This window comes from Vigna unguiculata, chromosome 7 (genome assembly GCF_037176805.1).
Source record: "Vigna unguiculata cultivar grain cowpea cultivar isolate G323 ecotype 2 chromosome 7, ASM3717680v1, whole genome shotgun sequence".
Lineage (NCBI taxonomy): Eukaryota > Viridiplantae > Streptophyta > Magnoliopsida > Fabales > Fabaceae > Vigna > Vigna unguiculata.
Genome location: NC_140798.1, coordinates 33,630,920 through 33,656,150, shown reverse-complemented (window position 1 = coordinate 33,656,150; position 25,231 = coordinate 33,630,920). Strand labels below are relative to the sequence as shown.

At 33.2% G+C, this 25,231-nt stretch overlaps 5 protein-coding genes across 14 annotated transcripts; 3 read left to right on the top strand and 2 right to left on the bottom strand.

Moving 5' to 3' along the window:
* The first annotated feature begins 2,335 nt into the window (after nt 1-2,335).
* LOC114190948 (GDSL esterase/lipase At1g54790-like) lies at nt 2,336-8,326 on the top strand. Of its 3 annotated transcripts, none has more exons than XM_028080040.2 (6): nt 2,336-2,446; nt 5,930-6,183; nt 6,602-6,799; nt 6,905-7,071; nt 7,172-7,442; nt 7,949-8,326. In XM_028080040.2, the coding sequence occupies exons 2-6, from the start codon at nt 5,949-5,951 to the stop codon at nt 8,176-8,178; spliced, it is 1,101 nt and encodes a 366-aa protein (XP_027935841.1). In that variant the 5' UTR covers nt 2,336-2,446; nt 5,930-5,948; the 3' UTR covers nt 8,179-8,326. The 3 variants fall into 3 exon arrangements, with proteins under 3 accessions (XP_027935841.1, XP_027935842.1, XP_027935839.1); XM_028080041.2 differs by lacking the exon at nt 2,336-2,446 and adding an exon at nt 5,766-5,783; XM_028080038.2 differs by lacking the exon at nt 2,336-2,446 and having other exon boundaries at nt 5,808-6,183.
* A 417-nt stretch (nt 8,327-8,743) lies between these two features.
* TLP18.3 (thylakoid lumen 18.3 kDa protein) lies at nt 8,744-11,439 on the bottom strand. The gene is made up of 3 exons (XM_028080042.2): nt 10,892-11,439; nt 10,526-10,718; nt 8,744-9,125 (listed from the first exon to the last, which is right to left on the bottom strand). The coding sequence occupies exons 1-3, from the start codon at nt 11,327-11,329 to the stop codon at nt 8,878-8,880; spliced, it is 879 nt and encodes a 292-aa protein (XP_027935843.1). The 5' UTR covers nt 11,330-11,439; the 3' UTR covers nt 8,744-8,877.
* A 171-nt stretch (nt 11,440-11,610) lies between these two features.
* Nucleotides 11,611-14,451, top strand: LOC114190950 (tagatose-6-phosphate ketose/aldose isomerase, putative (Mog1/PsbP/DUF1795-like photosystem II reaction center PsbP family protein)). Its single transcript, XM_028080043.2, has 7 exons — nt 11,611-12,137; nt 12,594-12,673; nt 12,772-12,832; nt 13,304-13,361; nt 13,557-13,614; nt 13,957-14,029; nt 14,186-14,451. The coding sequence occupies exons 1-7, from the start codon at nt 11,823-11,825 to the stop codon at nt 14,276-14,278; spliced, it is 738 nt and encodes a 245-aa protein (XP_027935844.1). The 5' UTR covers nt 11,611-11,822; the 3' UTR covers nt 14,279-14,451.
* A 142-nt stretch (nt 14,452-14,593) lies between these two features.
* On the top strand, nt 14,594-20,595 carry LOC114190947 (sodium/hydrogen exchanger 1-like). 6 transcript variants are annotated; one of them, XM_028080037.2, is made up of 14 exons: nt 14,594-15,645; nt 15,778-15,896; nt 16,181-16,278; nt 16,413-16,472; nt 16,577-16,623; nt 16,856-17,050; nt 17,455-17,501; nt 17,744-17,810; nt 18,405-18,505; nt 18,806-18,907; nt 19,048-19,186; nt 19,272-19,334; nt 19,593-19,679; nt 20,045-20,595. In XM_028080037.2, the coding sequence occupies exons 1-14, from the start codon at nt 15,472-15,474 to the stop codon at nt 20,348-20,350; spliced, it is 1,605 nt and encodes a 534-aa protein (XP_027935838.1). In that variant the 5' UTR covers nt 14,594-15,471; the 3' UTR covers nt 20,351-20,595. The 6 variants fall into 6 exon arrangements, with proteins under 6 accessions (XP_027935838.1, XP_085531913.1, XP_027935837.1 ...); XM_085675787.1 differs by having other exon boundaries at nt 14,594-15,896; nt 18,806-18,903; nt 19,053-19,186; XM_028080036.2 differs by having other exon boundaries at nt 14,594-15,896.
* Nucleotides 20,596-20,974: 379 nt separating this feature from the next.
* Nucleotides 20,975-25,002, bottom strand: PUR2 (Glycinamide ribonucleotide (GAR) synthetase). 3 transcript variants are annotated; one of them, XM_028081736.2, is made up of 5 exons: nt 24,667-24,783; nt 24,231-24,503; nt 23,170-23,540; nt 22,252-22,782; nt 20,975-21,710 (listed from the first exon to the last, which is right to left on the bottom strand). In XM_028081736.2, exons 2-5 carry the CDS (start codon nt 24,493-24,495, stop codon nt 21,294-21,296), a joined length of 1,584 nt encoding a protein of 527 aa, XP_027937537.1. In that variant the 5' UTR covers nt 24,496-24,503; nt 24,667-24,783; the 3' UTR covers nt 20,975-21,293.
* Between the last annotated feature and the right edge of the window lie 229 nt (nt 25,003-25,231).

The window sequence follows — 25,231 nt, the reverse complement described above, 5'->3', positions numbered from 1 at the left end:
GGATCTCTCTTGTAAGGTGATTGTTCTGCTTTCCTTGAAGAGTTGCGCTAAGGGATGGAGCCTGCTGATTCTCGTTGAACGATTTATTATTAGCATTTGCTCTTGCAAGATACTGAGAACGCGGTGAGGCAACACCAACATTTCTCTTCACTGTTATCCTCTTGATGCCAGTGGTTGCTGCAGATTCTCCACCACCACCATTGTTGTTACATCTGTTTTCGTTTACATTTTTTTATAATTATAAAAAAAATATTTTTATCCTATGGCCTCGGTCCTATCTGACCCGAGGCAGAAAACTGGGTATATGGCTTCGGGTGATAACCAAGGCCAAAAGGGGTACCTTTTGGCCTCGCCCCAATATGCCTCGGTTCCAGACCCGAGGCAAAATGTGGAAAATAACCGGGGCAGAAAGCCCTTACTACACTAGGGAATGTTTTAGTTCTCATGAAATTTTATTTGGTATTATTATATAAAATGTAAACAATTATAATTTATTTTAAAGTATTTGATATGGAAGAAACAATCATCATTCTAATATTGAATATTTGATAATATTATGTTTCCTTTATCATAAAAATTTTATTATTTTATAAAAATTAATTAAAATTAATATTGAAGTAGTAAGAAAATGGGTATGGGTATGGGTACGAGATCATACCCGTTACCCGGTGGGGATGGAGATGGGTCAAAAGTTTAATACCCGTTGGGTTTGGGTATGGGGATGGGGATGAATTTTTTTTACGGGGATGGGTATAGGATAGCGAAACCCTTGCCCGCCCCGCCCCGTTGCCATCCCTAACTGTCAGTGAAAAAAAAAACCAAATCCACCATAATTTGACGAAAATGAGGACTTAATTGAACACAAAACGAAAATGATGATCAAATTGAATAAAAACAACAAAAAATGGACCAAATGTATATTTAAGCCATTTAATAAACACTTAATTATATTAAATTTATAACTAATATTCTTTAATTGATGTTAATATTTATCCTTTTTAAGTAATTAAAATATATTAATTGCATAAACATCAATTTAACTTTTACTCATAAAAATATTTAGTTTAAATTTTTATAGCGAAATCTCGAGTAGGTCCTCTCATTTTTGTTTTTCTCAATTGAGTTCCTATTTTGAAAAATTCGTGTTGCAATTAGATATTTTTTGTTAGTAGTACACTAACGGTGTTAACTATGTATCACATGTCAGCACGTAATTGTGTCACGTGCCAGAGACAATGTGACATGGCAGTGGTAGTGTCACGTGTCAATTTGGTTAAAAATATCAATTATAACCAAAATACCATTGTAAAATTTATATAAAAATTAAAATTTGATATATGGATGAAATTGATTCAGTTTTAAAAAATTTGTAATCAAATTGAGACAAAATAACAAATATAGAGACTTTTCACATCCAATAGTGACACGTGACATTGTCACTGCCACATCACACTATTTCTGCCATGTGACACGATGTGAGATTGACACATGGTAATTTTTTAAAAATTATAAAAATAAAAAAAAATATGTGCCCACACGTATCACATAATTAACATCATTAGTGTACTACTAACGAAAAAAACCTGATTGCAATGAATTTGTCAATATATGAACTCAATTGAGTCAAATACAAATTAGGGGATCTATACTACAAAAATGGAGATCTCTAAAATGATTTAACCAAATATTTAACAATTAAATGTTTTTATGAAAATAATTATGACATTTATGCTTAAAGCAATGATGTATTTTTTTTTAAAATAAATCTAAATTTTACTTTTAACTTACATAAATTCATTTATCCATAAAATACTGATATTGTAAAAAATATATAAATTAATTAATAACTACTAATTTTAATACAATACTAATAATAATACAAATAATTATTATTATATCAATATAATTAATTAATTTATATAATTTTATTTAGGTATATAATTATGCACAGTTATAAATATAATATTTAATAAAAAGTTTAATAATGTAAAAAGAAAATAATGTTAAAAAAATATTTAATTGCAGTTACTTTTTTATAACAAATTAATTAAAAATATATAATATTATTTTATAATAATACTAAATATAATAATGAATTATAGTATTAATAATATAATATACCAATTAATTATGAAACTGAAGTTATAAACATAAATTATATTGAAATTCATGTTTTTTAAATTACATTTAATACAATTATTGAAATTATAAACATAAATTATATTGAAATTCATGTTTTTTTAAGTTACATTTAATATAATTATTACTACATTTGGAAGCATTCTCACTTTGTATCTCTTTTTCTCTTCCTGAGGTTTCTTTTGAGGAGTTCATTAGTTTGGTGGTGCTTTGATTTCTACGAAGAGGAAGTGTGGAAGTATTCGTCCGGTGTCATAGTTTCAAAAGGAAAATCCAAAATTTCATTTCCTTATTTAATTTGGATAAGGTAAGTCGATTTTTATTTGGGTTTCATGATTTATTTAGTTGGATTTTGGTAACTTATTTGTAATATTTATTTTTTTATTTTGTAGTTATTTTCTTTTTAAATTGATTTTAGATTTTTTGGTTTATTTCATAAATGTTGTTAGTGGTAAAAAGATTTGTCTTATTATAAATAAAATGATTGTTGGAGAATGACAAGAATGATTACAAACTTTTTTTTTTGAATTTAATAATTTTCAGATGGATTATTTTGCATTTTTAAGTATGTATTTGATTTATGTATTAAAAAGTCAGTTAATTTACATAAACGAGTAAATTTTTTTTTTAATTTATGCAAAGGGGTTTGTTTTTTAAATTATTACAAAATTGGGTGAAGTCATAAAACGATTTTGGAACTAGTGTCAGAGAGAAGTCTTTATTGGTGTGACCACTCCTACCTTTTTTTAGAGAAGTCTTCACACCAATGACGACTTTAGTTTTTTTTTTCTTTTTATCTCAACTGAAGTCGTATTTGGAATGATGACTTCAGATTATTATTATTTTATGAAGTTTTTGAAGATTTCAGTTTGATTTTTTTTCATTATAAACTTCTTTTAATTTATTTAAATGTATTATTAATTTGTTTAAAGTAAAGTGATATATAATTTTTATTCTACTATATTTTAATGATTTATTTTTATAATTAATTTAATATTTAAAAATAATTTAATTAATTGAATACATGATAAATATTATTATAGTAATAAAATTGAAATTACTTAATATAAAAAATTTAATAGAGTGCAAATAAATAATACAAAATGATACACCCTTGTCTATATGGACAATTTCTCTGACTGTGACCTTCATTACAATAGTAAGAACATTTCTTTGGCTTACTCTTTGTTGATTGATCCATTTCATTACGGATACGAGTAGTAGTTGACCTTTCTAATTGCTTACGACGGGTCTAGAATAAAGTTCAAGCACGTATAATTTTAAACAAATTATAGCCTAATAAAAATTACATTACTTTACTTTAAACAAATTAATAATACCTTTAAATAAATAATGGAAACAAAGTTTACAATTAAAAAAATAACAAACTAAAGTGTTCAGGTCTCTGACTACTTCATATTTAAAAACAAATCTAAAGTAGACACTCTTAATACGACTTCGGTTCAGATACAACAAAAAATCAATATAATTTAAGAAAAGGTAAAAGTTGTCAGATCCTAAAATACGTTGTAAATAATTAGCAAGACCAACTACTACTCGTATTCATAATGAAATGATCAATCAACAACGAGTAAGCAAAAAAGAAAATGTTCTTATTATCGTAATGAAGATCATAATTGGAGAAATTGTTCATATAGACAATGGTGTATCATTTTGTATTATTCATTTGCACTCTATTTAATTTTTTATATTATGTAATTTCAATTTTATTACGGTAATAATCTTTATCATGTATTCAATTAATTAAATTAGTTTTAAATATTAAATTAATTAAATAAAAAATAAATCATTAAAAATAGCAGAATAAAAATTATATATCACTTTACTTTAAAAAAAATTAATAATACATTTAAAATAAATAATAAAAAGTTTATAATTAAAAAAAAAATCAAACTGAAGTTTACATGTCTCTGAAAAAATGTAGAAGTTATCACACCAATGACGACTATTTATATTTGACACATTTCTCAAAGTTGTTAATAATCTTACAACTTCATTCAATTTTATAATAATTTTGAAAACAGACCCCTTTCATAAATTAAAAAGTAAATTGATCGTTTTTGTAAATTAACTGAAAATGAGAATACCTTCACAAACTTTATGAAAGAGTGCACAACTGGTACAGGAAGAAGAAGATAAGAAAATTAAAATGGAAAAGATAAGAGCAAACTAATTTCATAATCAATTTTACTTTATAATAATGGTCTATCCAAAGGGATGTTAAATATTTCTCTTCTGAGATTATGTAAGGATGTGAGAGTTTTTAAAATGTCCAATGGTAATTTTCTAGTTTCACATTTTTTTAGGAGCATGACATTAATTTTAGGAGATTTCAAGAGTTTGGGTTTGGACTTCTTGATGCACTTTTTGCTATATTTTTAATTTATTTTGTTGACAAAAATAATTTTAACTTAAACTAAAACAATTTTAATCATGTGTTCAAATTAATTTCAACTTTTTCATTTTTTGCAAGTGTGTTGTAAAAAAAAAACACACACATTATATTCTACCAATAATTAATGAATCATATTAAGATTTTTAGTTTTATAATGTTGGAGTATGACTTTGCTGATCATTATCCTAATGATGTCAATTAATAAACATTTACATTATCATGTTAAACACTTTCAGTCACTACTAAAAAAATGGGTCAAGTGACTTCTATATTTTCACTACAATGATTTTTTTTTCGTTCAAGAAACTTTTTTATATTGGAATAAGTACTCCTCAGACAATAGTAAACAAAACCATATTATACATTTTTTTAAAATAAAAATTAATGAACAAAATCATATTATACATATTTTAAATAAAAATCTAATGTTAAACTTTATTGTCATCCTTGGCATCTCAATATATCATTTGACGTCACATAAAAATATTATTAAAAACAAAAGAAATGATACAAATAACTCATAGGAAAATCCAACCAAAGCCATGAACAAAAAGAACTATAAAACTATACACTAGCTAAGTAACTCTATACATAGAAAAAGAAACCTATTATGATAAAAGTTTAAATTTATAGAAGCCGACATAACCTGTATATCATTTAAACAAGAAAAGATTCCTGAACTTGCAAACTTATATAGACACAATGATTTTTTTCTTGAATATGTGACGCCTTAAATTCAATATCTCTACAAAACCATATTAGACATTTATTATATGCACAAATTTGAATTCTTAAATAAAGCATTCTGAATAACATTTTTAGAAGAAAGTAATTTCTTTTATCACTCAAGATTGTACACTTAAAAGCTTTAACGAACATTACAAATTTGTTATAATTTAGCATATCTTTAAGCCACGTGAGAACTCTAAACAAATTATTTGTTGTATGCTGTTAGGTAAAGTTAATATGTATCCTCTAACATTGGCACAAAAACAACACTTATTGCTTTCTTTTGAAAAGAATCTAATAAAAAGACTAAGAATCCTGTTTCTGCTACAGATTTGGCACATTATTGCTCACGGGTCCCAAACAAAGAATAATAAAAGGATGAATCCGTTCACTGCCTGTAACACACAACGAGAACATGTGGGATTTGTTAATGCTAATGCATCTGTCTTTTCACCCTCGTTGGATTGCATGGACACAGTTGTCATTGATATGTGTAAAGGTTCACGGGAAGCATTCTAATACAAGATAAACCATCTCTTAGCTTATGGAACAGTCTTTGAATAATGCAATAAGTCTAGTTTTCTTGAAAAGTATAAAGTGTAGTTATAATTGATTGGTAATGTTTGTATTATTGATATTTGACAGGCACAAAGTGAGAGTTGTCATGGATTCTAAGATTGTTGCTGTTTTTCAAGTTGTTACATTTTGCATATGTTTGGCTGCTGCAAATTCAGTTGCTTTCAGTTACCCTGCAGTTTTCAACTTTGGTGATTCAAACTCAGACACAGGTGAACTTGGTGCAGCTATGGGATTTTTAGTTGCCCCGCCCAATGGAGAGAAGTACTTCAAAACCCCATCTGGGAGGTTCTGTGATGGACGTCTCATTGTGGATTTCCTTAGTAAGATTTTAATCTTTCATGAAATTTTCATACAAGTACTGCCACTAGTATGAAATATGCAAATAACAACAACAGTTTAGGTCGATTGAAGCGAAAATTTGGATTCTATGTTAGTTTTTCAGTTCTATTGTGTCTTTAATATACACTTTTGGACTGATTGTGATGTTCTAAAAGAGATTAAAAAGAAATTTAATATATCAATGTCAGTCTATTTTTAATGTTTAACAGTACCAAAAAACCCTGCAAAGAATCTGAACTTCCATCTAATGTTACAAATGTGAGGTAACTAAGCATATGAAACTGTGAGGCTTGAATATCATCCATGCAATTGTGAACAGATAGCCAAGTGAGCAGCACCATATGTATCATTTTCATTGACATGATAGTTCCATGTGTTGCTGTTGGTTGTTCAATGCAGTGGATGCGATGAAATTGCCATTCTTGAATGCCTACATGAATTCTGTGGGGTTGCCAAATTTTCAGCGAGGATGCAACTTTGCAGCAGCAGGTTCAACCATCCTTCCAGCCAATGCAGCATCTATCAGTCCGTTCAGCTTTGGGGTTCAGGTATATCAGTTTCTGAGATTCAGAGCTCTGTCTCTTCAATTGCTTCAAGGTATTTGATAAATTAACGAACTATGTTCTTACTACTTCTGGTTTCAAAATCTAGTTTTCTGTTTATCCGTTCATTTGAAGGAAAGTGATCTCAATAATGTTTCAGGAAATAAATCTTATCAGTACGTCCCTTCTGAAGACTCCTTCGAGAAGGGGTTATACATGTTTGACATAGGCCAGAACGATCTTGCTGGTGCGTTTTATTCAAAAACATTGCCCCAGATACTGGCCTCAATTCAAGCAATTTTATTAGAATTTGAAACTGGAATAAAGGTTGATAGCATAACACTATTTTCTCCTCAAATTTCATTTCATTAGTTCCATAAAAATAGTTATACTGAACTTAACAATCTCTCTGTGATGTGTGAGCTAGAAACTGTATGATAGCGGGGCAAGGAATTTCTGGATACATAACACGGGTCCACTCGGATGCTTGCCTCAGACTGTTGCCCAATTTGGCACTAATCCATCAACGCTTGATGAACTAGGATGTGTTAGTTCACTCAACCAAGCAGCCAAAGCCTTTAATATACAGCTTCAAGCTTTTTGCAGTAAATTGAAAAGCCAGTATCCAGATGCAAATGTAACACATGTTGACATCTATACCATAAAATTAAACCTTATTGCAAACTCTTCTAAATATGGTGAGTGTAACTTCAGAAATTTATTTGTTGCCTCATCTCAATTCCAATTACTATTGATTTCACCTTTTTTTGGGGTAATGATTATTTATTCTCAATAGTCATAGATGTTAAATTTTGCAAATCTTGAACTCCTCGCATTATATGAATACAAAAGAAAGACTAATACGAATTTAGATTTTCTGCTGAGTTCTTTGTGCTGTCCTTTTGCTGAACCTTCAAAATACACTGATAAACAATGAGTCTGAAGGTCCGGTAAAGGAATAATACACAAAATTCAGCACTGAATCTAAACTCGACTAACACTTAAACTGCATGATACTTGATGGGAATTCACTGCATCACAATTCTGATTGCAGCAAAATATCCCAGTTATCTATTACATTCAAAATCGATAAAATTCTAGAATTGTGTCTAAGTATGAAGAATATAGGGATCAGGATAGGCCAATATGGCATTATTTCTTTTATAACAAACACTAATAAATTTCTGTGAATATATGTTTGCAGGGTTTAAACACTCCATTATGGCATGCTGTGGACATGGAGGTCCACCATTGAACTTTGACAGCAGAGTTTCTTGTGGACTAACAAAGATCGTGAATGGGACTGAAATAACAGCAAAAAGTTGCAACGACAGCAGTGTGTACATAAGCTGGGACGGAACTCACTACACTGAGGCAGCAAATGAACATGTGGCATCACAAATTCTCACTGGAAACTACTCCACTGGAAAATAAACCCCTATCTGTTTATTGTTTTAACAATGTCATTCTTTGGGTACTGTTTTAGTGAAACGAACAACTGATTGTAACCTTGAATGACACATGACCTTACAAAAGGAATATGATTCAAGATCAAATAATAAAATAAAATGACTTTGTGATATGGTCAGTGAATAGTTTCTATGGAGCTTATCATACAAGTAAAACTGAAAATTGATTTAACTGAGGTTATGAAAGTGATATAAATCTTCTGTGGTAAATTGACATATAGATTATTAAAAAAGACGAAAATAATAAGTACAAACGATTTTTTTTTTCTCTATAGTGAAAATTAACTTATGCAGATGTCAAAATTTGTCTTTTAGAAGAATAAACATAAGAGGATCAGCTTCTTTAAGGGGGGATTAAAGTATATCCATGAATGCAAGTACAAAAGCTAGGAACCCTTGTTCTACATTAGATTTATTGAAAAAGAAAAGGCACTTTGGCAAGAGTAGTACTGGAAAGAAATCCTTCTACCTGACTTTAAGAACCCAACTGGATTACAACATAGCCACATGCATATACTTTGGAATTAAAATTTTCAAGAAAAAACTCTCATCTTATTCTTCAGCTTTCCCAAACTCAATTGTAAGATGAGCATGGTTACAACTGCATATTATACATCTGAATTTAAAGAGTAAGAATTTGAAAGACAGATCTATTTATATTATTCTATTTTTTGGATACATAAGCATAATATTGTGCCATCGGAACAACGAATGCAATGACCAACAAACCTCCAACAACCAGAGTGAATTGTCCACGCTTTTGTTCTGTCTCTTCCTTGGTCTTGAAGTTAGACTCACGTTTGTTGTCTTTAAATGTAGGCCCACCAGGATCTGGAAGGCCATCAATGGCAGCAACTAGACGTTTAGCAGTGCTATAAATAGCTTCATTGTACTTCTCATCCGTGGCCAAAACTGCATACATAAACCACACATAGGTAGTTTTGTACCCCTCCAGAAAATAAAAATGATTACTGTTGTTTTTTAACCATTGTAATAGTTAAACATATCTTTAGTCTTGTACATGTTCCGTAAAGCTCACAGTAAAAGGCAATGGAAAACAAGTGAGTAATAGTGAAGTATCTCTGTATCGTATAGTATATGGATTTCTTACATCAGGGAATGAAGGCAAGCACAATTACCAGTGAAGCAGAATACAGAGAAAAAGAAGATTAGAAATTTCCTCCAAGGGCCAGAAAGAACATATTCTCAAGACATTCTCCCCTTTCATCCCTTCTCTCTAATCCTTATATACTGACTTCATTCACCAGATGAATTCCTTCAACGTTTGACCGACCCTCCTCTCACGCTCACTTTTTCTGTTAGCCTTGTTGTGTATTCTGCTACTTTCTGATACTTTCAAAGGACCACTGAATGTTTCTGGTATAGCTGTAATTCGACCAACACTAATTCAACTTCCTCAAACTACAATGGAATACACTTTTTATCAACAAAATTTCTTCATTTCATGTTGAGCCTTAAGCAAATGAGCTTTTAGCTGAGTGAAGGCTAAATCTCATTTTTGCAAAAGTCTTGTAGGGAGGGTGGATCATTGTAGTTCAATTGGTTCTGGGTAATGGTTGGGGGATCTCTGCTACACAACTCAAAAGGTAGTCATGCCAATGCTATATTGGAAGGAACTACTTCACCAAAATTCTGCGCAAGGAAGTAGCTTACTCCATTCCCTTGATTCACTACGAAGCATACATCTCTAGACACCTATTGAGGCCTCTAATTGTCCATCACTTCGAGGGTGAAATGTTGGGCTCATGGCATTGAACAATTATTGCCAAAAGTTGCTAGTGAAGACTCTGTCACAATCGGATGATACTGATTTTCAGGGGCAATGCAATTTCACAATGTGCTTCATGAATACTTTAGTAACCTGATTGCTGGTTTAATTGGTTTTGAGTTTGTGAAAATGAGCATATTTAGTCAGTTGGTCTAACTACAAAACAACTGTAACGCCACTAGAGGGAGGTAAACCAACAACATCCATGGCTAAGTCTTCCTAAATTTGGGAAGGAATGGGAAGATGTTGCAATAGACCAGTAGGTACCACGTTATTCGTTTTAGCTTGTTGGCATAGGAGACATTGTTGCACGTAGTTCTTAATGTCCCAGTATATGCCTTGCCACCTACATATCCAATTTGAATAAGGTAGATTCCAAAAACATTCTCCCCTTTCATCCCTTCTCTCTAATCCTTATTAGTGTTAATGTCATATACAGGATGATTTCCAGTTGTTTGATACTATAAAAGCTTTGTGTATGACAATTAAATTCCTGTAAATAATATTACAAACTTGCAAATACCTGGAAGGTTCTCCGAGACAGTGGCATCAAGGATATTTTCTCCCACAGCTTGGACAAAAGCTGGACCACCAGTGACTGCACCTTCTTTCTGACTGGTGATAAGAACCACAATACCCTTGTTGTTGCCTTCTTCTACAGAGGGATACCAACGCTCAAGGACTTGGTCAGCATACTCAAATGCATCAGCTTTGCTCTGCAATTACCCACATTCATACAATAAAAGCATTTCATTTAGCATTTTGTTTCATGCTCCATTCAAGAGAACATGGACAAAGTTGCACAACAAGCCAAATGCTTCTTCACAGAACATCATGCGGAAATATGAAAGAGAGTTTAATTATATAACCACATAATTGTGTAACTAACCGTGAGTTTTCTAACAGTGATAAAATTGATGTGGAAGTTCTTCCTTGACTCCAAATCAGACAATAACCGCTTCAAATCAGACTTGGTCACCCTACTAAGAACTCCTGCATCATCAACCACATAAGACTCTTGGGGTGGACCCTCGTTAAGCACATCAAACTCAGATGCCAGAGCATTGCCACTGAACAAAACTGGGCTAAAGTTGAGGGCCAAGGAGATAGCCAAAGCTGCTAGGCCCTGTTGAGCATGAGCCAACCAGGTTGTGCATGAAGGTTTAGGAGATGAAGTTTGGTTCTTTCTGAGACTGGAAACAATGGGTTTGGAGCAAAACAGAGAATTTGACTTGGGTTGGGGAGAGGGAGCCAAGAGAATTCTTGAGGGTGAAGGTTTGATGTTGAGGAGTGGAGAGAGAGAATGAGGAGGAAAAATGGCTCCCATGATGATGATCAGCAAGGATTCAATTGCAGAAGGCTCCTTCTCTTCCACATCGTTCCTTGTCCTCTGATTTGGTTCAGATTTCGGGTGGTTTCGATTGGTTGGCAGTGTTTGAAAGTGGATAACGTGTATTAGCCATGTGGATCTTTTGGTCCACAGAACTAGAAATGTTCAATTTTTTTTATATTATTTTCCCTGATTCATAAATAAAGTTTACTACACTAAATAAATTAACGTGGGTTTGCTCTGATTAACTAGTTATTTTGAGTTCTGAATTTTCAGCATTTGTTACCTATAAACATAATGTCTTCTCGAAACAGTGTTCAAGCATAAACGGTAATTTTTGTTTGATCATGATTGTTCCTCTGTGAGGATAATGTTCTTAAACAAAAGATACTTATTACAATGAATCATGTGCCCCTGAATTGGGTAAATTTCAAAATCAATTTATTTTGGCTGAAACTAATGATACCGTTGTCTCTATGCACTTTCTTTCATGGCCATTCTTTTATCCAATCTCTGCATCACCAACAACACCAAACCCTTCTTCTCTTTCACCTCAAAACCCATAATTTGTGAGGCCAAGAACCTCACTTCCAAACGGAACCTTATCCTTCAAACTTCTCTTCTCAGCATTGGCATTGGCATTGGCCTAACTTCTCAAGTCTCAATTGCGCAATCGTCACCTGAAGCGGTGCCGTCGAAATCCCTTCTCTCTGGCATTGAAAACACGTCATCTTGGTTTCAGTTCTACGGTGATGGGTTTTCCATTCGAGTCCCGCCAGAGTTTAAGGATATCATGGAACCTGAGGTGCACTCTTAACTACTTTTCTCTCTCAATTTTAATTGCAATCACTGAGTTACTGAAAAGCAAATTAATTATTTATTAGTCAATTTTTTTCCGTCTTCAACTCAGTATATTGTAATATAGAAATTTACAATTGATAAATGATTGTGAAGTGTGTAAATAGAAACTTGAAGGTCTCTACAGCTTTTAGTAATGAGAGGTTTGCTCAACTCAGTTGAATCCAGTTTTCAGTATGTTGGAGTTTGATGTAAATTGTAATAGTTAGTTAAGTCATTTTTATGGTTGAATTAGTTAGTCTTATTAGTTGAATTGAAATTGTACAAGTATATATAGCTGATTGATCAGCGTAATGCACCATAATAGTATTCATTTTCAGTTGCATGTTAGCAACAATGTCATTGAAGGTTTTGAAACTTCGTGAAGTTTATTTGAGTGAGATAATATTCCATTTAATTGTAGGATTTCAATGCTGGAGGGTCTCTTTATGGGGACAAGGCAAAAGCAAAAACATTTTCAGCACGGTTTGCATCTTCCGATGGGTAATTTTACATTGAATTCCCAGCAATTCCACATTTTCTTGCAATGCACTTGCGTATTTTTGGAATGAACAGGAGCATGTTCTCTGCGATTGAAACAGATCTGAGATTCTAAGTGTTGTTACTCGTCCAACCAATCAACTTAAAATCACCTTCTTGCAGGTAATCAGGCTGTCAATGACATTTATTATACACATGCACACTTCTCCCCCAAATTATATCAGTAGGGCATAAAATTCACCATGGCTGAGTAATTAGTAAAAGATTAGCGAGCCATTTGCTATTTGTACATCAGAAACATGATGGGTCTGCTCCAGCTTGGGCTTTAGATTCTGTATTGGTTTGGTTCCTTTCTAGTTCAATGCTGAGTTAGCATTGAGCTCTTTCTTCTTTGAAGTTTTTCCTTTTTATGAACTTGCACTAGAGCTAGGAACTTTTTTCTCCTGATGATAATTTCATAAAGGATGGAGAAACTGGTTTAGTCCATATAATTCATTATCATTTTACTTCGTCATGATTTCACTATCAGAACATATGAACAAGTCACTGTAACTGAGATTATATCTAGTCCTGTTTCATATGCTTGATGAGAACTCCTCAAGGAACTAACGTATTCTTCTCTGATTAGAGCAGGCTCAGAATATATCTGATTTAGGTTCCCTGAAGGAAGCTGCAAAAATATTTGTTCCAGGTACAACTTGTTTAAACGCCTTCATGTTTCTGTAGGTTCAGAATGAAGTTAATTTAATCAAGGTTGTTATCTTTATGTCGTTGATTGTTATATCTAACATTTAGTTCTTGAAACTGTATCACCTGCTTTGTTGCTCTTTCTGGTACTTATAGTTCTTGGTATTAGTATTTCATTCTTCGCATGATATGCATGCAGGAGGGTCCAAACTTTACTCTGCAAGATCAATAAAAATAAAGGAAGACGAGGGTTTTACGTAAGTTCATTTTAAACTTTACTGAAACTCAATGAACCAAAACTTTTCTCCTTTTCAGAACAAAATACAAAAATTAGTCATTTTCTTTATATTTCTAAATAACTAAAAAACAGAGGTTGTCTTAAGAACAGAATAGCTAAAAGTAAACAGCATTCATATCCTTTCCCCCAATGTTTGATAGATTACTCAAAATGCTAATGTAAAAAAATTCTGGGTGTGAATTAACTTTTTAAGCCATTGTTATTTCATCTGGAACCAACCCTATTATTGTGTCTCTATCTATAAAATTTAATGTTTCTATGGCATCAAATTCCAATGCAATATTGGCTTTTACAATTCCAGGACTTACTATTTCTATGAGTTTGGTAAAGATGACCAGCACGTAGCTATGATGACAGGTGTCAGCAGTGGACAGGTTTGTTGCTTCATCCATTTACTGATATAATTAGCCAATACCAGTAGAGGAAATTTTCTTTTTTTTTTTCTGTGGTGATACACATCGATCACTTTATATTTTCGCCAACATAAATTACAGAAAAGTAAGATACCTGGTCCTTATTATATTCTGTAGGCTTTTATTGCTGGAGCAACTGCACCACAGTCGAAGTGGGACAGCGATGGTGTAAAGCTTCGTTCTGCTGCAATATCATTAAAAATTTTGTAGCCATGTACTGAATTTTTTTAGCTGGGTATGTCACTCATAATTTCAACACCTAAGTGGTATGATTTTTAATATTTTAATCTAGTGTAATATTATATGCTATTTTAAGTCACAACTGGTGATGTAGGCCATTGCTTTGATAAATGTCTAATCAATCTATTCTATGGGTTGAACAATGATTTCTTGTCAAACAACTTTTCTAGCTTCTATTCCATAATAATGTTTTTCTTTTTTTCTCTTTCTGATTTCAAGCAGTTCTCTATTTGTCGCCTGCATAACTGCAAAAACCTTAACATCTTGGACGCTTTCAGCTGCCCGTCAAAGCTGAAAAGAAATTAATAACGCATTGGACATTAAATTAACATTAAGCAACTGCTTGTACTGATTAGTGAATTTTTTATCTACTAACAATATCATGGGAAAAATACATTTTTTTAGTTACTGAGATTTGGAATAGATGAACTGGAATCTGGTTGGTGTTAAAGGAGAACCTGGGACAAATTCCAAATTTTTGAAAGATTGTATTATTGTTCCGTTAAAATGATTTGAAGTAGCTGGGATTCAATAATGACGTGTGAAAGTATGATTGGAAGGTACAGGAAATGGGATAAACTTCTGAGACATAGTGTGTTTTGAGAACCAAACTTCCTTTCGAGGTGTTAAAAAACATAATTTGAGTCCTAGAGGTTCAATTAATTTTATCCAAAATCAATCATTGTGCAGATGAAAAAAAGTTATCAAAATTGTTTGTTGTTGGTTCTGTTCTGATAATGGACTCAAAAGAACAAGATACATGCTAATTTATGACCTCCGTTTTGCATCACATGGCATAATTAGGGAAAAGGACTAGATTACCAACTAATATGTGTGACACTATAAACGTGAAATGAGAAAAGGAAATGCAAACAGCAAGTCAGTTTAGTGCCTGAATGTTAGGTTTCTCTCAATATGCAGAAATAGTTAAAAAAAGAGAGAAAATTATGACTTGCAGTTTGTTGTCACTTCTCAACGTTACCTAATATGTGCTATCCTCCACGTTGTGACAAAATGTATATCACTTTCCAAAACTCTCAAACGAGTTTGATATTCGTCGGTGTATAGAACCAAACCACACGGAGCAAATTTATATATAACTCACCTCAGTAAACATCACCACTGTCAGAAAGGACAACAAACTTATTAAGTACTTAACCTGAATGCTCGCAATGGCTTTATTACTGCCACCGTTTCATCTTTCAACACCCTATCTCAGCACAAGCACCATTGTGGCTCTCTGTGTATTCTTCACTCTCCTAGGCACTTGTGTCATCATTGGCCATCTTCTGGAAGAGAATCGGTGGGCTAATGAATCCATCATTGCCCTCCTTCTGGTACACAACACTACACACTCAACTCATTTTTCTACTCTCCACGTTGGTACATACATGCAATATTGTGCTTCTAGAGTTTCTATATTAATAAACTATGGTACATTTTGCTTGGCTTGCTTAAAAAATTTGCAGGGGTTGTGTGCTGGAACGGTTGTGTTGTTTGTGACCAACTTTCAAAGTACCAAGATTTTAATATTCAGTGAAGACTTGTTCTTTCTTTACTTGCTTCCCCCTATTATTTTCAATGCCGGGTAAGTATGCTTATGAGTTTTTGTAATAATTAGCTCTAAAATCATGATAATCTTATTAAGAGCACACCTTATAAAGTGCCAATATGTATGCATAGACGTTTACCACTACAAATAAGGTTCTGATCTCAAAATGTATTTGATCTAGTGTTTCTATCATCTATTTTTCTTCTTGTTTTTTCTTTGTTGTTGTTGTTGTTGTTAACCCAACAATTGTCATTTTTCAATATCAATTATTTTATTCATTATTCATTTGATTTTTTGTATAATTTCAAATGGTATGTAAGTTTCCAAGTCAAGAAGAAACAGTTCTTCAAGAATTTCACCATTATACTGCTCTTTGGAGTCATTGGAACAGTTATTTCATTCTGTCTGATATCTGTTGGTAAGATCTCCTTTTTCTGGTAATCTTTTTCAGTTTCAAATCGATTCATTTCAGACTTACTGGTTTGTCAATTACACAATCTATGTGGAATGAACGTATTAAAGACTCCATAATTTCTTCTACAACTTCTCTAGGTGCCCTTATGCTCATTCAATGGATTGGAATGGCTAACCTTGGCATAAAAGATTACCTAGGTGAGACATAGTTTTTGGTTTAGAACAATCTCACTCACTATCCCTTAATCTAATCAGCATTGTCCTTCTATTCTGATGACTGTTCGTGCACCGTGCATATGAAGCCATCGGTGCCATATTATCAGCAACGGACTCAGTTTGTACATTGCAGGTACACTCTAACATTGGTGGAGATACAATCTGTATAAAGTAAAATAGTTGACACTGTAGAAGGTTTTTACTGTTATTTAATCACAAGTAAACATTAAATTTAGGGTCTTTCACAATAACTACATTAGAAATCATACATACCCTGATTTTTTATGTACAGTGACAGAAATCGAAATTCAAATCTTCATATATCATCACTTAAATGCCTTCCTTTTTCCATTCTTGTGTTGAAGGTTCTGAATCAAGATGAAACACCCTTGCTTTACAGCATTGTATTTGGGGAGGGAGTGGTAAATGATGCCACGTCTATTGTGCTTTTCAATTCGGTCCAATCCCTTGACTTCAGCAGCTCCAATTCTATGACAGCCTTGAAATTGTTGGGGACCTTCCTTTACCTCTTCTGCACTAGTACTGCCCTTGGCATAGTAGTAAGTTTAACTTTAAAACACTCTTTAGAGCAGACTTTCAGGGAGCCAAAACTATGCCATAGTGAGAAATTCTGTATGTTAATGTAAGGCAGCATATTAGTGCTTTTTCTGTAATCACCTGTCTCATAGACATGAAATATTTGCTCCATGAAACCATTACATAGATATGATTCAACTGCTCCATTTATGAGCAAACAGAATTAGATATACTATTACTTAGGTGAGCTGTTTTTCAAACAAAATTAAAGTTTCACCTCAGTAATACATAGTTATTCTGATAGGAGAGTAACACCAACAATACTTCAAAAAAATAGCATTCAACTTTCATCCAATTTTAAATTACTAATTGTTGAGAGTGGTGAAGCAGATTTATTCTGACTTGCTGTAGATGATGACTTTTTCAGGTTGGCCTTTTAAGTGCTTATATTATGAAAAAACTCTACCTGGGAAGGTGTGGTTTCCTTCCCTCTGGTTTACTAATCTTTCAAATAGCTTCCTCTGTCTTAGAAATTTGTAATTTACAGTTAGAACCCAATTACAAACTTTTATAATAACCCAATTACTAAAATTTTGAATTATGTGAACCTGTTTATGAAACTGTAGAATGGTATAATAGATTAACAAATACGACTTGTACTATATTTGACTGATGGTTTTGTGCGATCTGTCTCATATAGTGCCTTTCATTTGCAGGCATTCTACTGATCGTGAACTTGCACTTATGATGTTGTTGGCATATTTGTCATATATGATCGCTGAGGTACAAAACCACCATCTACAAAATGCATATTTTGTTTTGTTTACTTTCACTTCAATCTTTAGGTTAAAATATATACTCAATCCTTATATATGGTACTTACTTTAATTTGATCCTTGCATAACTAAATTAAATCCACGTACCCAAGGTTATGAAAAAGACTATAACAATAAAAAAAAGATCAAACATTTATACATACTGAGAGTAGTTTGAAAACTTTTGCATCAATATTGAATTGAAAATGAGGGCCATACCAAAAGTATATGTAGTTTTCATCAAATCCTCATTAATTTGTTACCACTTACCAGCGATAAATACAGTATCAAGGACAATGTGTTATTCAAATACTTAACATAGTTTTTCCAAGTTCCAACCGGGCAATATTCCTTAGGGAAGTGTGGCTGAAGAAAATGACATTATGATATGACAGACAAGGTAAAAACAGTGGAACAATTACTATCAACAGAGGTTTTTTGTACTTGAGTGTTATAAATTTTCTGCAGAATGGAAAAAATATTCATTAGTAGTGTATCATAAATGCAGTTATTTCACTTTAGAAATTCAAGATGTATATGTACATATGTGTGGCTTCTGCAGCTTTTGAGTCTCAGTGGGATATTGACTATTTTCTTCTGTGGCATTGTTATGTCACACTACACTTGGCACAATGTTACATTAAGCTCAAGGACAACAACCAAGTAAGGACATGATCTCTTAACTCTTTTTAAAAGGGAAAGATTAATATACATTAATGTTAGTCAATCCTGAGAAATTCAATAACAATCACGTAGTTATGAGATTTACCAAAACCATTTCATTCCTACAGAACCATTATTTTCTGCTCTCTTCCTTGAGTGTTACTGAGCTATCTAAACTCTGTTTTGATGCTTCTTTTTCACACAAAGATGACCAAGATAGCAGGCAAAATAAAGAAATTTTAATTAAAACAAGTGAAACAATTTAGAATCTTAATTTGAAAAATTCTTTCACTCTTTCAGGCACGCCTTTGCAACCCTCTCATTCATTGCAGAAACTTTTATATTTATATGTGTTGGCATGGATGCTCTAGATATTGACAAATGGAAAAGCAGCAAAGGCAGGTAACCAGAAAAGTCTTTTGTGTTGCACTTTAGCCAGGATTTTCAGCACCACTAATGCAACCATATATTTTCAAGGAAAACATAATATTCTACTTTAATCATTGTCATTTTCTTAACACATTACCATGTTGTTGGAGCAGTGCAGGAATTTCAGTTGCTGTGAGTTCTACTTTGTTTGCATTAGTGTTGATTGGAAGAGCAGCTTTTGTGTTCCCTATTGCATACATTAAAAATCGTATCAATACAAGAGAGAATACCAGAATTGAATTTCGTTCACAGGTGATAATTGTGGACTTATAATTCCTCAAACATTGACTTTTCAGTTGATCTCACTGAATTTCTGCTAAACTATTCAAAATGCCAGTTTATCATATGGTGGGCTGGCCTGATGAGAGGTGCAGTGACTATTGCTCTATCTTATAACCAGGCAAGTGCATGATATAAGGTTTTATGTGTTTATATGTTTGTCCATGCAAATTTTGGTTTCAGTCTTTCATTATTTTAGTTTTAATTCACATAAGTTTTAAAAGTAGTAACTTTACATATCTAGTTGCAGCTATGTCATTGCTAAATAATTATGCAGATTATTTCAAAAGAAAATAATATTTGCAAAGATCAAAATTTAAAAAAAAAAAAAAAAGTTTGAGTAAATTCAGGAGACTAAATCATCCGTTTTGAATTGTAGTTTGCAGAAGCCAAGAGTACATCATCAACTCAAGACTCCGCATTAATGATCACTTCTTCCATTATTGTGGTCTTGTTCAGCACTGTGGTGGGTTTCATATAGATATAAACAGTCTTAATATCACTCAATTACTTTATTGTGAATTCTATTACTCATTTTTCGTGTATTTTACTATCATAATTTACAGGTTTCGTTAAACAGCATTATTTTGTTTCTAGTTTTTACAAAATGACATTATTTATTTGTTTTAAATTTTTTTAGGAACACATCAACCGGATTTAATATGTGGTAAACAATTATAGAATATGATGATGGTAAAATTCAGGAAATGATTACAATTGAATAGTGAAATATACAATTATGTCAGATAAATAATATGACATGCATCAAAAAGATCAAATAAAGTACTAATGTGGTTGCTTTCACTTCAAACAAACAAAAATTGTAAACAGGTATTTGGCTCCATTACTAAGCCACTGATAGAGGCTGTGCAACCAAGACATCCAAAACCACCAAGTTTTGCTTCCACTGATAACATAGAAGATTTGAGATTCCTATTGCTTGAAAATAATGGCCCCATTATCCAAAGCAACAATCAGCAAATTCAAAGGAAAAGTAGGATAAGTATGCTAATAAGCCATCCAAGCAAAACTGTTCACTACTTTTGGAGGAAATTTGATGACAAGTTTATGAGACCTGTGTTTGGTGGAAGGGGTTTTGTGCCATTAGTTCCTGGCGGAGCAGCAGAGATTTTTTGAAACGCAAACAATTTAGCTGCTTGTATTCACTTTTTTCCTTCAATAATGTGGGGCACAAACGTAAACTTATATGCACTGTATGTTTGATACATTTTCTCTCTAAATTGCCGTAAATTAAAATGAAGAATCTGATCTGAAGTTGATCAAGAGATGTACCATATATATTATCATGTAAGTTAACAAAGAAGTTTGAATGTAAAATTTTATATACACATCTAAGTCCTTCCTTACTCCATTGTGTTGAATGATCCTTGTGCTCAATGATTTCGTGAATTGTGTTAAGCGACTTCCTGTTGCTAATATTTTTTCTTAAGAGAGTCATGTATGTAGTGATTATGATTAATATAACACCAATTGCACAAGATTATATTTACCTAGCTTTTTACTGTTAAACTTTGCAATGTTCCAAGCGTGAATAAAGTTCGTTTCTTTGTCTTTAATCCTTTGAAGATGTCCACAAGGCAATAAAATTTACCAGTACTGACTCTGTTCACTGATGTGAACAGATTGACAGGGGAAATTGACAGGCGTTGACATCAGTCACTACTTTTTTAATCGCCTCATCGCAAATATATGAATCCGGAACCCCTCAAATAAAGAATCAATGGAAATAAACTGAAAGGATGATAGTAAACAAGTTTTAGCTCATCATTCAAGTTTGAACCTTAAAAATGTCTTGAGGAAGGATTTCGTTTCACCCATTTCAGTATACATTTTAGTATATAAGTTAACTTTTATTGGAAACCAATTTTAAGAGATGGGGGTGGATGAATAGTTTCTCACGAGGTTCCCCACCATGGCTAATGATGTTGTTACACCTGAAAAGTAAAAGTGACAAGATTCATCTACTGTAAAGAGCCCCTCTTACATAATACTTGTAAACCGGTTTACCAGTATTGCGCGTTAACCAATGTCTATTACTGATGTTCTGAGTCTCAGTGATTTATTCCTTTCTAGCATACTGTTTCTGAGGTAGAGCTCTCCAGCCAATATCCCGACGGTAGAAGCCTCCAGGCCAATTAACATTCTCAACAGCTAGATAAGCTCGATCACATGCCTCTTCAAGGTCATTACCCTTGGCAGTAACCCCAAGAACACGTCCCCCAGTTGCAATAAACCTTCCTTCAGAATCAAATGCGGTTCCTGCATGAAATATCTTGATACCTGGAGCAACAGCCTCAGCTTCTTCAAGATTTTCAATCACTGTTCCCTTCTGGTATGATCCGGGATATCCCTTACTTGCCATTACCACAACCATGGCAGACCCAGGAGACCACTTCAGTGATACCCCATTCAATTCTCCTCTGCATGCTGCAAGCAGAACTTGTACCAAATCAGACTCCAACCGAACCATTAAGACCTGTTCAAAATTTCAGAAGGAAAAATTATGTACACTATCCGTTAGCATAGCTTCCATGTTATTAACATTAAACAGTGCAAATGTGATTATATGTTGTTAACATAGGTTGTACACTTTGTATTGTGAAAATAAAGTGATGATTGTGCGTGTGTGCATGTGCTTGCGTTAAATAAGATCTATGATATCAATGAACTAGAAAGATGAATAAAAAGCTTTGAAAGGGTTGGTCACCAATTTGTCAATTTGCAATTTGTAAACAAATATAATGACCTCCCAAAACATGGACAATCGTAGCAAGATATTTAGACATCACAATCCCTTGACACATTTTTCAAATTAGAATGTCGACAAAAGGATTATAAAGAAAAATTGTAAGTCTTTTGAATTAAAAACTGCATATATCTGAACATGAGATGAGCTCAATTTCTCAAGCAGTCATTTTCAGTAATGCCTACAGATTTCTAGGCTATTGTATTTCAAGGGTTAACTACTTACATCAGAAAGTAAATTCATTCCAATAAGCATCTTATGCTTAACTCACCTGGCACTCTGGATCACCAAATCGCACATTATACTCAATTAACTTAGGCATGCCAGACTTTTTCTCGATCATAAGCCCAGCATACAAAACCCCAACAAACTTGGAACCTTCTGCCGACATTCCTTTTACTGTTGGGATGATAATGGAATCCATTACAATAGATTGAAGTTCCTTGGTTAATACAGGAGCTGGGGAATATGCACCCATACCACCAGTATTTGGCCCTGTGTCACCATCACCAACTCGCTTATGATCCTGAGCAGATTCCAGTGGAATTGCATTTTCTCCATCAACCAATGCAAAAAAAGATGCTTCCTCTCCTTCTAGAAATTCTTCAACAATGACACGACAACCTGCAGAACCAAAATCACCCTGCACCAGCATTGAATCAACAGCTTTATATGCCTCTTCCAGTGTCATGGCAACAGTAACTCCTTTTCCAGCAGCCAGTCCATCTGCTTTAATAACAATCGGTGCTCCTTGTTCTTGAATATATTGCTTTGCAGCAGATGGATCGGTAAATGTTTTATACTGCACTAGTAAACCACAATTAATAAAAACTAACAAAAAAAATTCTTCAGGGTGAAATTGACATAAATAAGGTCCAAGGAAAATGGAGGCACACACATTATCATAAAAATGACTTCTAAATATATTGTGACTTAATTAATAGAACAATAAAGAGCCAAATGGGCAACACTCATATTTAATATCAAGGAAACCCTGACAGGTTATTCATATCCAGAAACCAACAACATAGTTTTGACTAATCTGCTTACTAATTAGTAATTAGTATGTTACAGAATTTACAAAGAAGCTCCTAATAAGATACAATACACAGAAGCATGCGCCAAAATCATTCCAGCAGAGCTAGTATTAAATATTTATCTGGCTGATGAGATTCAAAATAAGACAGACCTTGGCGGTTGGAATGTCGTACTTGTCACACAAATTCTTCATGAAATTCTTAGAACCTTCCAAAGCAGCAGCCTCAGCAGATGGACCAAAAGTTGGGATTCCGGCTTTAACTAACTCATTTGTAAGACCTGCAACAAGTGGAGCCTCAGGTCCCACAACAACAAGTCCCACTCCCCTTTTCTGGCAAAATGAGATCACTGATGCTCCATCAGAAATATCAAGATCTGAGATGCAAGTAGCATTTCCTGAGCTAGCAATCCCAGCATTGCCTGGGGCACAAAATACTGTATCACAGGATGGTGATCGTTGCAAGGCATAGCAAAGTGCGTGTTCACGTCCTCCTCCACCAATAACTAGAACAGTCACTCTTTCTTTGAAGGAGGCACAAGGAAATTTGAAAGTAAGGAGAAAACTATCAGTAAATGTAATAAAGTGAATAAAGATTGATATATAAGACATTGAATCTTCTTGACTCTGAAACTTTAACAGAAACAAAAGATTAAATCAGTTGCAATTGTCAAAAAAATTATCAGCGACATGCATGCAGTTGTACACATTATATGATGTGCACATCATTAATATCATTGGAAATCTACATCATGTCAAAAAATGAAAAATAAAAGTCACCAATGGAAAATTATCCCTCATTGACTTGTTCAATAAAGACATTAGTTCCTATTGTCAGGCAGCAGCTTACCAATTACCCGACGCCCTTATTCCATAATAAACCAAGTGTTCACACCTCATCGGGAACAATAATTGGGGATTCAAGACTTTAAATGTGGTAAATGTAAGCTACAGTGACCTATACTTGGATGTTGATGAGAATTTCAACCGGTATTAACCAAGAAAGGGCCAACCTCGACAACTTTGAAATTTACTTCATGATACAGAGTCTCTTCGATGATTTTCAGAACCACAGAGAAAACTACAGGTTACGTTAATGTGACCATTGACCAATGACGGTATTAGAGGACAAAGTCCCTAAAAACCATAATAAAAATATATAATATCGCAATGCAAAGACGGGAATGTGTAGATAGAATAACGGCAGTGCTTACGAGAATTATTCTCTGTGTCAATGCCAACTGAAGGCGATGATTCGGAATTCTGAGCAGCACATTTGAAAACACTGTGAAATGAGCGTGAGGGTGCATCCTGGGCAAAACTACGATTAGTGGAGCTCAAATTCAAGGTCTCGAAAAAGAGAGAAGAAAACTTGTGGAAAGTTGTGTGGTGTCTGAACCCAAGTGACTTAGAAACTGCATTCTTATTGCATCCATGAAGATTCAAAGAAACTGCAACATTGAAGGTGGCGCAAGACATTCTACTGCCTGTTACAAAATTACCCAGCTTTAGTAAAAACGGTATAAAAGTGTAATCTTTGCAAGAGACGTAAAAAGAAAAAGGAAAGAAAATATATGTTTAATACTTCAAAAGCAGCCCCTTAAACTGAAATAAAACCCATTGAGTTAATTTATCAAACAGGTTGCGTACTTTGAGAAGAAAGATGAAGTGTTGGCAAAGCCAGAAGGAACAATAAAAGAAAAAGTGGATTGATGCACCCAAAATGGTTTTAAAGGTACATATGCAGTGGCACAACGCAAGGTTAGAGATTAGAAAGTAATGAAATGAATTTTACCTGCGAATCACAATCCTCCTCTCACGCACAACCAACCTTGTTCCTCAGTGTTTCTCCGACAAAAACTAGGTGCGCCGTCTTGTGTTTTTCCCCCTTACCCCTTCAAAAAATTACTGGTAGTATTATTAAATGTAAAAAAAATGATAAAGGTAACTATCACCACCTATTAAATAAATTCAAACGCTTCCTCTCTCTGTCAAGGAGCATCTATTATAAATTCAAGAGTGATAAATATTTACTGCTACTGCAAACCAATTAGAATTTTAAAAGTATTCAAACCAAATATAAAGTTAAAAACTAATGTGGTCACCAATTACATTTAAGATGTCCATCTTTATTATTATCTTAATAGATATTTTAAGTTTTATTTAATAAATTTGAAAATGATAAATATTGTGTATATAAATAAAAATATGAGAT